The sequence below is a fragment of the Mauremys reevesii genome, linkage group 11, assembly GCF_016161935.1.
Source record: "Mauremys reevesii isolate NIE-2019 linkage group 11, ASM1616193v1, whole genome shotgun sequence".
NCBI classification, from domain to species: Eukaryota; Metazoa; Chordata; order Testudines; family Geoemydidae; genus Mauremys; species Mauremys reevesii.
This window is the reverse complement of record NC_052633.1, coordinates 7366685-7382272: the sequence shown is the minus strand read 5'-3', so window position 1 is coordinate 7382272 and position 15588 is coordinate 7366685. Positions and strand designations below refer to the sequence as shown.

At 40.6% G+C, this 15588-nt stretch overlaps 1 protein-coding gene across 6 annotated transcripts in view; it reads right to left on the bottom strand.

Moving 5' to 3' along the window:
• USP40 (ubiquitin specific peptidase 40) overlaps nucleotides 1-15588 on the bottom strand; it is a 63524-nt gene that overhangs the window by 22945 nt on the left and 24991 nt on the right. For 5 of the 6 annotated variants that reach the window (XR_005586107.1, XM_039494170.1, XM_039494171.1 and 2 more), the window contains 7 exons: nucleotides 14114-14433; nucleotides 11263-11389; nucleotides 9967-10024; nucleotides 9161-9214; nucleotides 7072-7160; nucleotides 6416-6502; nucleotides 4587-4623 (listed from right to left, as the gene is read on the bottom strand). Coding sequence is in view for 5 of the 6 variants with exons in the window: in XM_039494170.1 (XP_039350104.1) it covers nucleotides 4587-4623; nucleotides 6416-6502; nucleotides 7072-7160; nucleotides 9161-9214; nucleotides 9967-10024; nucleotides 11263-11389; nucleotides 14114-14433 (772 nt within the window). In the remaining variant the exon portion in view is untranslated. Of the gene's footprint in view, nucleotides 1-4586; nucleotides 4624-6415; nucleotides 6503-7071; nucleotides 7161-9160; nucleotides 9215-9966; nucleotides 10025-11262; nucleotides 11390-14113; nucleotides 14454-15588 lie in introns of all 6 variants that reach the window. The other variant, XM_039494174.1, reaches the window with a different exon arrangement.

The window sequence follows — 15588 nt, the reverse complement described above, 5'->3', positions numbered from 1 at the left end:
CATTCAGAAAAATATCACTATTACAAAAGAATATGTGAACGCACTCTTCCCAAGAGTAATTCATACATTTCTCAACTTTAACAAATGTTAGAGATTAAACGGATGCCATATTTGAGAATTAAAATGAGTTATAGATACCACACATGCTCAACTCCCTAAAACAACTGGTTGTTTTGCAACCACATTTTCCTATTTTATAAATGTTTCTCTCTCTCACTCTCTCTCTCTCTTCCCCTAACCCAGGGATGCGCAACCTGAGCCTGAGAAGGAGCCAGAATTTACCAAGGTACATTGCTAAAGAGCCACAGTATTATGTAATGATTATATACATTGTGTGTGTACACACACACACACACACAATTTGATAACGTATATTTATTATGCATTTGTAAGGTATAGTTAACAATAACAACAACTTGTCAACGTTTTACTTAGTAGGACTTCTGGCAATCTTTGCTTTCAGCAATTCCCTGGACGTTTGGTTTGTGTCCAGTTGTGCTCACGCGCAGCAGTTATCTTACTGATCAGCACTTGGATTTCACATATTTGAGCGCTGAGAAAACAGACTCACAAAGATAGGTCGAGGCAAACATCGAGATTAATTTTAGGGCCCCACCTCTGATGTTGGGGTATTTATCCTTTGGTACAGATTTCCAGAAAGTAAGGATCCCCTCTGTCTTCTGAGCAGATTTCAATCTGTCATCTTCCAAAAGTTCTATTATTTCCATCTGGGATGTTGCTTCGTCAGTGACTAAAGGGGGCTTCAGACAATTGGCTTCAGCACTACAAGGGTCAATCAGAAATCTGGTTTGAGGTCTTTTCTGCTGCAAATCTTGGAATCTTTCCTCAAAACTGTCCTTAAGATCTTTAATCATGCTCGCATATCTAGTTGTGCTCTGTTTTAGGGGTTCTGCTGCATCTTCTTTTGATCTGTCTGGAAGTTGTGACATTGAGGGAAAGTATGTCAGCTCTCCCTCAAGCATTTGTCTGTGAAACACCTGCAGTTTGTTCATGAACGCAAATACACTTTGCACTAGATCAGACAGCAACCAGAATTTTCCTTGTAAGTCCACGTTAAGTTTATCCAAATGCAGCAGCATGTCTGCAAGAAATGCCAAGTCTAGAACCCACCCAGCATCTGTAAAGTCAGGATGTATTCTTTGCTTCTCCTCCATAAACAATTTTACTGGTTCCAGGAGCTCAAAAACAAACAAAAAAACCCACGGGAAATAACGTTGCCTCTCGAGAGCCACCGAACTGCACAGTGAAATGGCAAATCAGCATGGAAGTTGTCTTCATCCAGTTCTTCGATTAGATTTTGAAATTGTTTGTGATTGAGTGCATTTGAGTGAATGAAATTCATAATCTGCAAGACTGGTTTCATGACGTGATCAAATTTGAGATTTTTAGATACCAGTTGCTCCCGATGAATAATACAGTGAAATGTCCAAAATTCGGGAAAGCTCTTGTCAGATTTACAAGTCCCCGCTAATCCATTCACAGATTCCCCACATGGATGGAGCCCTGTCTGTTGCAATAGCAGTGAGCTTCTGTAAAGGGAACCTCAATGCCCCCTTTAGATCTCTTCCACAAGTTCTGTCCTTTAATGGCACGATATCCAGGAGTTCTTCCATTATAACACAGTCGTCAGGCGCAGTGCGGACAAATACCGATAACTGAGGTTTATCCTGTACATTGCATGACTCATCCAAAGCGATGCTCAAATACTCACACCGCTGAAGTTGCAACTGCAGTTGCAATGCAATGTCACTGTTTAGGTCGGCGATTCTGCATTCTATTGTGTAGCATGAAAGCTGCAGGCCAGAAATTTTCTTCTGTAGATTCTCATTCTCGAGAGACAGGATTGAAATCACATCAGTGAGGCACATTTTTATAAACTTGTCTTCAGAGTAAGGCTTTTTTGCATGGGCTATGTACCTGGCCACATAATAGGAGGCTAACGTTACAGTCTGCGATCAGTTGGCAAATCTGGTGAAGAACTGGGCTTCTACATCTGTTTGTTTTTTCAAAGTTTTCAGTTTTAAAGTGCGGAGTTCAGAACCTTGTGGGAATTCTTGATCCACACGTGCATGGCTAGAAGTGAAATAATGCTGCAAGTTTGCAGATTTGAACTGAAAGACACACATCTGGCAAAGAAGACACATGGCCTTACCATTACGTTCAACAAAAAAGTACTTATTCTCCACCTCCTATTGGAAGCCTCGATTTTCATCTGTGTATTTTCTTTTCCATTTGAACTTGCCTTCCATTGTTAGATGGTGTAAGAAAAATTTTGATTAAAAATGTCCCCACCAGCTAGTAGTCACTGTGCACTTTATTGAAGGAGACACAGGCTCCAGCCAGGGGTTGCTGGACACCTCACTCTGCCACAGCCCCACCTTTGACTCCATCCCTTTCACCAAGTCCCCGTCCCCACCCTGCCCCACCTCTTCCTGCCCCATTCCGCCCCCGGGCTGTGTCCTTGCTCCTCCCCACCTCCCTTCCAGAGCCTCCTGGCGCAAAACACGGGCAGCAGGCAAGGGGATGGAGGAAGAGGCAAGGGAGGAGAGGCTGTGCAGCAGGTCCTTGCTCCTCCCTCCCTCAGCGCCTCCCGCCTCGCGGCGGCTCTGGGGAGGTGGGGGAGGAGTGAGGACACAGCACTCAGCCCCTCTCCCCCGCCCCGTCCCCCGAGCTGCCTCAATGCCAGAAAACAGCTGATCATGGCGGAAGGCGCTGGGGGAAGGAGGGGGGCTGGGCACTGCATCCTTGCTCCTCCCCATCCCTCCCAGAGCTGTAATGCCCTGAAACAGCCGATCATGGTAGGCGGGAGGGGCAGGCGCTGATGGGTGGGGGGCCGCTGGCAGGCAGGAGGTGCTGAGGGGGATGAGGACTGATAGGGCTACCAGTGGTTGCTGAGCACCCACCATTTTTTCCCCAGAGTTGACTTCTGGCAGGAACCACAGATTTTCTTTTGAAGAGCTGCATGCGGCTCTGGAGCCACCAGTTGGCCACCCCTGCCCTAACCAGAGGAAACTAATAAGATATAGAGGGGAAGTGAATTGTCAGCTTCAAAAAATGCTGACAAATACAAAGAAAACAAAATAAAAAAATTGAGAAAAATTAATTTTCAGTTATAAAAAGGTTAAGCGTTACTTGTAGGTATATTTTCAAAACAGATGTACGATTTAAGTTGATGATGGCCTCTTAAAAATGAACACAACTGTTGCTGTAAGAAAAGGGTATTTTTACTACCTCCAAAATTTCAGGGCTGATTTGCACTAGTTCTGGGATTACAATATGTTAATTACTGCCATAGAAAGAGCAGAGTAAGTACAAAGCATTTTGGAAGAGCAGTTATGTTTGTTCTTGAATTTTTCCTCTGAGGAAAGCATTATAAAAATGTTATATATATATTTCCATTTTAAGGTCTAAAATTTGACCTTCCTAAACTAAAATCCCTAAATCCAGGCAGAATTATCTTCTTAAAGTACAGGAAAAAAGCATGTCCAACAGTCTTTTTAAGTGGGGAAAAAAAGAATCCAAGTGATTTGAAACACAAATTTTATTAGAAAGAGAGCACCTAGTTCCACATGAAGTTCAAATTAAGGCCTAATTCAGCTTTTCAGGGTTGGTGATATAAAATAAGAACACGGAAGGAGCACAGTACTATTGCTTTCATGGCAGGGAAATCTATACACCTCTACCCCGATATAACGCGACCCAATATAACACAGTAAAGCAGCAGGGGGGCGGGGCTGTGCGCTCCAGTGGATCAAAGCAAGTTCGATACAACGTGGTTTCACCTATAATGTGGTAAGATTTTTTGGCTCCAGAGGACAGTGTTATATCGGGGTAGAGCTATACTTACAGACATTAATGAGGTTAATGTTTTTCAAACATGAATTTACCTACTGGGTGGTGCACACACATACAGAGAAGTTTTAGTTTTTAGCTTGGCTGCTAAAAAGTATCCTAATACTAGTAAATGAATGTAGATGAAAATGTTTTTTGAACATGAACTTTCCTATTATCTGACTTGTTTAAATTTGCAACCTTTACACTAACATAGAATGTTGTATTTAATACTTATTAATTTCAGTGATCAAGACAGAGGGAACGATGGCATACTCCTTTTTCTCTTTTTTCAACCAGCAGCAATGAGAAATGCTGTACTGACAAAACCACCAATATAGACAGTCAATCACTGAATAGCTTCTGCATGCTCATTTCATTTAGCACCTTTAATAATGGAATGGTCCAAAGCACATGCTCACATTCATTTCACTTTTACAGCTTTGCTTTGGTAAAGTGATTTAAAGATCTCTTTTTATTTATTGTGATCACTGAAGTCAAGGGTGAGGTTTTGCCCAATTTAGACTGGCAAAGTACAAAGCATGAACTTTATTGGGCTGAGATTCCAGACCTTCATTCATTTTCTCCAGCTCAATAAATCCTCTCTCTTTCACTGCATCTCACAATAACGCAAATGAGCTTAATTTAAACAATTACTTTTTAAGCTTGTAGGGTGTGCAAAAGGAATCTGGAAAACACTGAACACATTAGACAAACTACCTTGTACAACTAACCTGGTAACCCAGATTTCTCCAGCATTAAGTTTAGACACTGAAAGAAAAGAAAAATACATGGTGATATTTAATCCCAGTACATAATTTGAAAAATAATTTCATTTACAAAACTAGATTTTCCAATGTGTAACCAAGTCACAGTCTGGTTCCTGATCTGCTACTATCTTAATGAATAGAACTGCACGCAAACCCTTACTTGATGCTTGTTGGAAAGCCACGTCTGAGCCCTTAGAACAGAGGTGGGCAAACTATGGCCCACGATCCACATCCCGCCCGTGGGACCATCCTGCCTGGCCCTTGAGCTCCCGGCTGGGGAGACTAGCTCGCTGTGCTGTCAGCACTCTGAGTGGCGGGGCTGCGAGCTCCTGCCGGGCAGCATGGCTGGAAGAGCCGCCGGTGTAGTCTATTAAATTGCTCCTCGTAGGAATGTGCTACTTATGGTGTACTACTTATGGCTGCCAGTCCCGGTGCTCTGATTGGCATGGTAAGGGGGCGGGGAGTGGGGAGATTGGATAAGGGGCAGGAGGTCCCAGGGGGCAGTCAGGGGACAGGGAGTGGTTGGATAGGCATGGGAGTCCCAGGGGGGCTGTCAGGGGTGAGGGTGTGGCTAGTGGTCAGAGCAGTCAGGGGACAGGGAGCGAGGGGGTTGGATAAGGGGCAGGGAACCAGAGGGGTGTTTGGGAGGGGGCGGGGATCCAGGGGCATGGTTGGGGTGGGGGATCCTGGGAGGGGGCGGTCAGGGGACAAGGAGCAGGGGGTTGGATGGGTCGGGGTTCTGAGGGGGGCAGTCAGAGAGCGGGAAGTGGGAGGGGGCGGATAGGCTGTTTGGGGAGGCACAGCCTTCCCTACCTGGCCCTCCATACAGTTTCAGAACCCCAATGTGGCCCTCAGGCCAAAAAGTTTGCTCACCCCTGCCTTAGAATATAAAATTGTTTTCATGTATAAATGTATGAATATACAATTTTAATATTCTAGAGGAAGCAGCTTTCACAGCCTGTCAGAAAATAGCCTTGTGCTATCAATTTATCACTTCTATAATAGGACTTCTGTTGTGTAGGAGTTTGACACAACTTCCTCCCACAGGTTTCCTTTACTAAAATAAAGCCAGAATCTTAAAAAAGCCCAACTCCCTCTGATTACTTTTAATCTAACTATGTGCGTGGTAGATACTACGAGTTTATGCTAGTTGCAGGGCATCTGCTATGAGGGCAGGCAGATATTTCTTATATTTGCATTAATTTGTGGGAGAAAACGTCTTGACTTCTATACCCCCATGGGATGGAGGTTAAAAACTATATATAAAGTGTCTTCCAAAAGATTTTGAACCCACATAATATGTGTCCTTATGTTCAGCACCAACACTTTGCCTTAAAAGTCCACAGGACCAGCATATGCGTGTTATAGACTCAATGACTCCAAAACATAGACCTCTCTTCAGTTTTCAAAAAGACTAATTCTACAACAAAACTGCAGATCCAACCACTTACACCCCACTTAATCGTGATCAGCCCTGTCATAGTGCCATATGACTAATAAAGTGACACTCCTTGTAAAGATGATCACATGACCATGTCTAAGTCAGCTGGATTCTGATCAGTCCACAGGCAGACTCCTCTCCCCACCATCTTTAGGGAACTCAAGACATTTCTCTCCCCTTTCCTACTTCTGAAGTTTTCCCCAATAAATCAATTTCCTCGGGGCATCAGCTGTAACATGGATGCTATTTTGAAGCAATACACAGTCGCAAGCAAGGAGTGCAGAGGAGCTGGCATTGGAGTGCTAAAATATCCATGCAAAATGAAAGATTTCTGTAGAACTCCTGTAATTACCTCTCTCACAGATGCAGTCTCTTCCACTACTATCTCCATCTCTGGGGCTCCCTGCAGATCACTCCCAACAACAAAATACAAGAAGAGCTAAGAAAAGGATAGCATGTCAAATTAAAGCTCAGGGATCATGCAGCATGATTTTATATATACACACATAATAGATTTACTTGATTTTTAATTCTAGAATAAAGCTAAATCAGACTACTTCAGATGCAGTACAAATATGCGGGAGTCCATCATAATTACTTATCTAAACTCGCAGAAGATATAGATAAGAATGAAAACAGGGTTAAGTTTTCTTTGTATTCACTGCATGTGCATGTTGGTTAATTATGGCAGGATTGTCTCTCTAACAAAACAAACAGCACTGAAATCCTCTTCTGGCAAAACATACAATAGTCCAGGTTCATCTTACAGTTAAAAATGAAATAAGGTGCTGAGTCTAGTAAATTACAATGTTCCTGCTACCCCTAACTCTCCAAAGTGAGTAAGCCCATTAGCATATTTCGTAAGAGGAATGAGCATTTCTCCTATACTGCAATTAATTCTACAAAGTGTTATGACAAGAAAATACAAATCAGGAATACCGGAAAATGTAAACATGATCAAAGCTCTTTTGTGCCAAGTCCTCTTTTTGTGTATCCCTTCTCTTTTACCTGAGTGGAAGTTGGAGCTTTTCCATGACACAGTCCCAACAGGCTTCCCATCTTTAGCTCTGCTTCTTTGACAGTATAATCCTCAGGCACTTTAAAGAGGAGAAAAACATGGAAAACACAATAAAAGTTTGCTTCCAAAAAATATTAGTGCTACCAGTGTGGTCATTAAAGTGATGATGCAAACACTTAACTGTTAATATATTTATTCATGCTTAGTTATCTGATCCATTCTAAAATCCTGCTATTGTGTATCAACTTTAATTATTTAACAATTGTGACAACGTTCCTCCTCTACCTTGGTGGGTCCTGCGCTTATTGGCTGATTTGCTCGCCTCAGATTCACCATGTGGGTTGCGAAACAGCCCAGAGACCTTCCCCTCTGGTAGAAGGCCACAGTCCAGGTCAATTCCTCCTGTGTCTGATCAGGAGTTGGGAGGTTTGGGGGGAACCCGGGCCTGCCCACTACTCCGGGTTCCAACCCAGGGACCTGTGGACTACAGCTGTCTAGAGTGCCTCTTGGTACAGCTGCGCGACAGCTACAACTCCCTGGGCTACTTCCCTATGGCCTCCTCCAAACACCTTCTTTATCCTCACCACAGGACCTTCCTCCTGGTGCCTCATAATGCTTGTACTCTTCAGTCTTCCAGCAATATGTCTTCTCACTCTCAGCTCCTCATGCCTCTTGCTCCCAGCTCCTCGCATGCATGCCACAAACTGAAGTGAGGTCCTGATTAGCTAGCCTGTCCTGATTCTAGCAGTTTCTTAATTGGCTCCAGGTGTCTTAATTATCCTGCCTGTCTTAATTGGTTCTAGCAGGTTCCTGATTACTCTAGTGCAGCCCCTGCTCTGGTCACTCAGGGAACAGAAAACTACTTACCCAGTGACCAGTATATTTGCCCTCAACCAGACTCCTGTACCCCACTGGTCTGGGTCTGTCACACAATATTAACATTTATTTTGTAATGTTTATAGGAATAGATGTTGTAAATCCACAAAGAGGGATTCTACTTTTCCTGAAACAGTTAGCAAGCAGCCTTAAAAATGAAAGGAGCAATGGGCTCATTTTTAGCAAGATTCAAATTACTCTATTTTCTTTATACATTTATTTACATGGCTTACTTACTGAATACTAATATTTCTTTTCATCTACATACAGTATATTGTATTGGGTAGCTGTTCACCTTTTGTGCATTTCTGCAGTGATCCAGCACCCAGTTCCTAATTAATACATGATTGGTAATAAAGTATTTAATATTAGTGAATTTAGATGCAAGTAATAAAAAAAGACAATTAAATGGTTTATTTGTCTGATAGTGGAATGCTAATAGACAAGTATTACTATTGGAAAAAGTCTCCTGTTTTGATTAAGTATGGAAACACCATGAAATGCTGATTCAGCACTTTAATGTGATATTAGACTTGTATATAGGAGTTGGGTGAAATTGTTACAATGAATAGTTTATTTGGTCAACCTGAAACTATTTGGCAAACACAATAAGAATTCATGAATAGATTCGACATTACTGAAAAACTGAAATATTTCAGTAATAGAACAACAAAACAGTTTCATTTCAACATTACCAAAATATTTCGAGTTTTTGGGCAGGAGTCACAAAGCAGCCTGAGGCAGCAGCGGTGGCAACACCACAGCCCTCCTTTTAGCTTTTAGCCTCGTGGCAAGGGTCCAATTCTGTCTCTTCTTGACAGGGAGAAGTGATTTGAACATTGGTGTCCCACACTGCAGGCGTATGCCCATGTCCTATGGGGGTATTCTGGGGTGGGTCTCTGTCCATCTCTTCTCTCAAGTTGCTCCAGTTTGTACCAACAATTAGTCAGAGAAGAAACTGGAACTTGGGTCTCCCATGTCTCAAGGGAGCGGCGAAGCCATCACGCTACAGAACAACTCTTACTTTCTCCCTGGCCCAATGACTAGTCATTATAATTATGAATGACTATGAACTGCCACTATGAATGACCGTGAATTCATTATTCACCCAGCTATTCTTGTATGTTCTATTAAATGAGAAAAAAAAGCAACTATGCATTTTCTTCTTAATTTTATTTTAAAGATTACTAGAGAGTGGCTTACCTGGACAGAGAAGCTTCCCATTTCTGTTAATGGGTCTGAGACAGCTATCATCCACTACAATGGAGGAAAAAGAAGGACAAGATGGACTAAATAGATTTAAATCAAATTAAATTTGGCTCAGCTGTTTGGAGTGATAGAGGACTGAAAATTAACAAACTAACAGGTTTAGCTAATTAGAGGCATCACATAGTTGAAAAATTGTCGTCCCCAAGGTGCAACACCAACATCACAACTTGGTAGCACTTCCCAGAGGTCCAGAAAACACTGCTAGCCTTGTCTCCTCGGCTGGACGTTACTTAGCAATAGTGGCTTGAATATTGCGGTTGGCCAAAGTTTCCAACTTAGGACACACATTTTTAAAAAATGCATTGAAATAAGTCTTATAGGGAGGGATAGAAAGTATCAGTCTTACAGGAAGGCAATTTACCGGTCTCAGAATTGCTTTCACATGCAATATGTTTGGTTTGGTTTTTAAAACAAGATGACAAAGTTATTTGACCTGCAAAAATGGCTTCTAGGAAAAGTAGTGGGTGGATATAAATAAGGTACTCCTAGAATATGTATTTTTTCAACAGCAGTCAGTGTGGTACATTGCAGTATTTTTAGCCAGGAAGATTTGTCATTTTATTCACAACTAGAGGAGTCTCAAATCCCTTATATCCTGCAGCAGAAAAAAAATTATTAAAAGTCTTAGTAAAGATTAACTCCCATGTCTCAAGTAATCTCCCTTTTGTAAACTATAAAAGCCATCCAGCAAACTGCAATAACCATATTACCAACTAAATAATTATTGAACAGTTATTTACCTAGCTCCTCCCCTAATTGCAGCGCCTGTATTGCTTTCATTTTGATATCTGACATCACCTAAGAGAGAAATATTAGTGACTATGTAATATAATCGACTATGCAAAAACAGAATGCAAGCCGTGTGTATATATAGGGCATTCAAGCACTAAGAAAGACTATTACTCTTCATTTAAAGTGCATTAATTTCTCTTTCATTTTGCTGTAGCATTTTGCAAATCTGAGAAAAGATCTCCTTAATATATTACCAATTTTCATGGTCACATTTTGGGATTTTTAAAACCATCAGTGCTCCCTCCCTCCCCCCCCCCCCAAAGGCAAATACAGTATCATCAGACTACAGAGCAAAAAATATGCACCAAAAAGGAACAAGAAACTGATGCACTATGCTGCACATAATGTTTAATATTCTTTCTATAGAATTAAACAACAATGGGAGAAAGAGCAAGAGAAGCCTCAGAGGATTTATATTTTATGACAAGTTTAGGAAAGTGAAGTTGTATTTAATGTAGAAGGAGATTAAGAAGACAACTTAGGTGTATAAATAACATGGGTGATGAAATCAGATAAAAAGGTTTGAGGAGATGGGAATAAGATTCAGAAGATAGAAGAGTTTGAGATTTTGTACATGAAAAGAAGCAATAAAGGATGCAGACGTGAATATGTTAAAAAAAAAGGAATTACACAGAAACCAAAATCTAAGTTGAATAATTAAAATAGCTTTAGATGAAATGCACAAATTCCTTCTGTTCTTTGTTAAAATCTTGCCAAAAACACAATAAAACACACAGTCCACCATTTTTCCCCATCGTACCCTTGTAACAAGGAGAACTATTTTCTTCATAAAGAGATATTTAAAGTTCTGTTCTCCAGCACAGTCTCATGCAACACATTGTTTTCATGATGGCCCCATAGAAAAGCTGTTGCAGAAGTTTACTACAGTCTACCTCAGTGAATTTTAGTCTTCTTTAGGTTGTGATGTAATTTAAAAAGTTTCTTCAAAGCAGAGGTGCATGTGCTTGTCTCAATCACACAAACAATGTAGCTTATTTTGGCTCTTGTGGGTGGCAACACCAAGCCTGCCACCCATGCTGCTTTGCTGACATAAGCTATTGTACTTAACTGAAAATTCCCAAGATGAAATCCTGGTCTCACTGAAGTAAATGGGAATTTTGCCATTGATTTCAATAGGGCCAGGATTTTACCCTCTATGATTAGCTCAACTGAACTGAAGAAGTTGTGCAGAGTAAGAGAAGAATTCTGTTATATCCCTGAACAGTTGTAACTCCTTTACTTACTGTTTCAACGGTTGCAGTAATTTTAACTTGCTTCTCTTCAGCTTCCAACTGGCAGAAATTTTTAACTTGTAGCCAGCTGATATCATGCATAAAAGCAGTCAAATTGCCACTTGCCACGTTCACCAAACTGCAAACAAGATATACTTAGAGCACAAATTTATGTACTATATGTAAGCAAAGAATACAGGGAAAATGTACATTACCTATGCTGAGGAAGACTGCTAAATGCCACAGTGTCTTATTGTTTATATATGAACTAGGTCTTATTACTACTGCTTATAACATGGTGACACCCAAAGGCCCCAGTCAGTATCAGGGTCCTTCTGTATTGTTAAAACAGAAATAGTTATAGGGTAAATTTTTCAAAAATGCCTTAGGGACTTAAGTAGCCTAAATTTCAATTTTCAAAAGGTATGTATGTCTACACTACAAAATTATGTTAACCTACATTACAACAACGTGCAGCCACCGCAGTAATTAAATCGCTGTTGCATGTCCACACCATGCTACTCATGTCAGTGGTGCATGTCCTAACCAGGAGCACTTGCACCGATTTAACTGGCATTGTGGGGTGGATTCTGAAAGGCAACAACAGTCAATATAAATCAACGCAGTGTCTACACTGACACTGCGTCAACCTAACTAAATCAATGCTGATTTTATGCCTCTCGGGGGGGTGGAGTTATTAAATTGGTGTAGTGGGCAAGTTACATTGGCAGGAGTGACATTTTAGTGTAGTCGCTTACAGAGTTAGGTAGATGTAAACTGCCGTACGTCGACCTAACTCTGCAGTGTAGACCAAGGCTAAGTCTCATCAAAAGCCAATGTTATTTTTAAAAATGGGACTTCAGCCCAGAAACTCCTGTCTACACTAGAAAGTTAGGTCAACCTAGCTATGTCGCTTACAGGTATGAAAAATTCACATGCCTGAGAAATGTAGTTAAGCCAACCTAAGCTCCAGTGTAGACCGTTCGGGAAGAACACTTTCCATCGCTGTAGTACATGTTTATGCTACAGCGGCACAGCTGCAACAGCACTGTTTCTAATGTAAACATACCCTGCGTCAGTCATTCAGAAAAATTTTACCCATAGCCCCTGCACTAAAAAGCTACTTCGATCTCCAGAGGCCAGGTTTCTATTTTTTTTTTTTAATACACAAAGGCAATTAATTTGGTGGGCTTAAGGCAACATGATCTTACTAGATAGCAATCATACAATTTTTCCACAATCAGAACTTCTTGCTCAGCAAAATGGCAAGTGTTGGAATATCAATAGCATTCCATCTAAGAGGAATGATTAATGAACCAATCTGCTGGTGGAAATGTACTCTGCTCCTGACAGAACTTTTGTTAGATCTTGCCATTTGTTTTTGTCCTTGTGGTTTAAGGCACTGGCGTAGGTCTCAGGATATCTGTGTTCAATTCCTGGGTCTCTCCAAAGACTTCCTATATGACCATGGGCAAAGTCACTATTCACTTCAGCTCCCCGTCTGTATGATGAGGAGAATATTCTGTTTTCCAACCCTTTGCCAGTCTTGTCTATTAAGATTTAAGTTCTTCAGGGCAAAGACTGTCTCGTACTCTTCCACACAGTGTCCAACACAAAAGGGCAGGCCCCTAGGTACTACCATAACATTGACAATAATGAGTACAATACAGCCGGTATTACACACACACACACACACACTTTGTAATTAACCCAATAAATATTTGAAACTGAGGGGTATATTACTATGTATATACTAAATGCAAGTTTGGACACATGCATTAGGATTAATTGCACGTCCCTCCTAAGAGGAAAACCATTTTGTGCTTACAACTGAATTTTTACTTTTTGCCCTTTAATAAGTGCTAGTCAAGTAGTAGTGTTTCACAGCAAATCACCAGGCGTCACTACTCATAACTGTTCTAGTTATGGGCGCGAAGCAGCTTCCATTGCAACCTTGTTCTCACATCTCCATAACTGACACTAGTTTGGTTGATGTTTTCTATACCTGGTCTTTGACCAAAATGTGAAATTTGTTTGCTTGACAAAACTCTGTACGGTTTAAGTGATGTATTTTGTGGGGAAATATGCTTTTCTGCATTGTAAAAATATTCTAATCATGCTGAAATTTAAGTCTTGGTATGAATATAGTCCCCAATGAAGAACCTGTTGCTTCACTTTTTATATTTAAAATGTTTTAAAACTTTAATGTAACTGATAAGTCAAAATTTACATCAAGAGCTCTTGCAGTTGAAAGTTTCCTTATGTCTGGAGGCGTGCACTTAACTAATTGCATTTTCATGCACAGAGCCTTCCATTTAAGTGCACATTTGACTGTTTCAGAGAATTGAAAAGATCAACTGGCAAATCCAACACAGCTGTATGCTGCCCAGGACAACTGTTACAATTCTCCTCTCCCACCACCACATACAAGCCCCTTAAAGATATCCTATGAAGTTAAATGCAAATTAATCTCCCATTCCTGATGTTGCATTAAGTACTTAACACCATGAAATTCCAGAAACATTAACTCAGCCATGCTACATACATAAAGAGCTTCTTATTGCTCTCTACCTTGTTAAAATGTAAACCTCTGTTCTTCACATACACCATAAATGCACAAAGGATGTTCAGCAGGGCAAAGTTAATGTTGCTCTAGCAATCATAACTTTTTTGGAATTTCCCCGACTTCTAAGTGCTTCATTTCACAACCCTGAGATCATCGCATTAGTGGTGGTGGCAAAATGACTAACAAGAATAGCAACGAGAACATGTAACAATGTAATTCTAGTCAAAGGAATTCTGCTTGGTCTCCTAACTTTGAAACATGTGCTTAATAGGAAAGAAACACAATTATGACATTTACCTTTGGTCATGGCTATCTAAAACTAATATTGAGCTTCCATCTGTCAGGCCAACAATTCTGACTGTCTTCTTCATATCCTCTTCAGGAACGACTTTCCAATTCTCCACCTCTTTGTCAGATCCCGAACTGTTCATTAAGATGATTCCTCCTGGCGATGCTAAGGCTTTCCACAGGGTGCTCAGTTCTGCACTGCATGGAACAACATGCTGGGATTCGATGAAATGCTGACCTTTCCCTCCTTCATTATAGCCCGCCAACCGAAGAACATTTAGAAGCACGGGTTCATGGTCAAGACCTGGTAACACCTCCATACCACCAACCTGTAGGAAGCGTGTAATATCTGCAGATGAAGGGTAATCAACAATAGCAAGAGGCCTACGAAGTGCTGATGGTTCTAGTTGCTCAGTCATTCAGGACAAGGAAGTCTTGCTTTTTTCCCCCTCCTCATTAGAATTAAGCCTCCCCTGACTGAATTCCACCTGAACAGCTTGCTAAAGAATATCAGAGGTGTCAAGAAGGGATATAATGTTGGGAGCCCAGGGATTGCTGTAACTCTGCATCCATTCTGAAAATACTGGTGGTAAAGGAAAAAAAAATTGGGACAAAAATGGAGCCATTTAATCTTTTAGCAGAGAAATCCAGAGAATATCTGCAGCAATATTACCTGCATCTGACCACTAACACACTGAATCTAAGCTTAAGTCAGATGAATAATCATTGTCAATCCTCATTGATTTACCCCTTCAAGATATTTATGAACTATACACTTTTATTCAATACAAAAATATATACAAAGAAGACCAAAGCAGCCCAAAAAATTAAAGTAATTTGAAAATAAAGTTGGGCTATTCTGAAGTTTAGCAAAGAAACAAAAATAAATGTGCATGTCAAGAACAAAAGCTGAGACTGTTAACATTACATTTGCTTTAATTAGTTATTGGATAAATCCTTACAATACAGAGACCTTTAAGTTCAAAAGAAGAGAACGATCCAAGGAGAGTGTGCTGTGTTCAGTGAATTATTCTTTTATATATGGTGCCAATCACTGATGCAGATTTAGCTGTCTGCTGGATGCTGTGCAGCCGAGCAAATTTTTGTTATTGCGTCATAAACTGACCTAACAGACAGCAAATTTAAGAATCTGCTTTAGTTTAATTGGTATGGAATTAAAAAAAAAAACAACATCTATATAGTAATCATCTGGGAATCTGATTGACAATTACACACTGTATGTGGTACAGTCTGTTTACAACTCCATATCCTACCAGGAAAATAATGTACCTTGAGGTATATGAAGGGTACAGTCACAAACAGCAGAGAGAGAGCCATCTGTGAAGGAGGCTGGAGCAGCATCACTGATGCCAAATATCACTTGCACGCCTCAAGAAAGTATTATAAGGGATTTAAAATGACCAGAAACTTTTTTGAAGATTAAAAATCAGATCCTCAGGAATCGTAGAATATTATTTATTTTC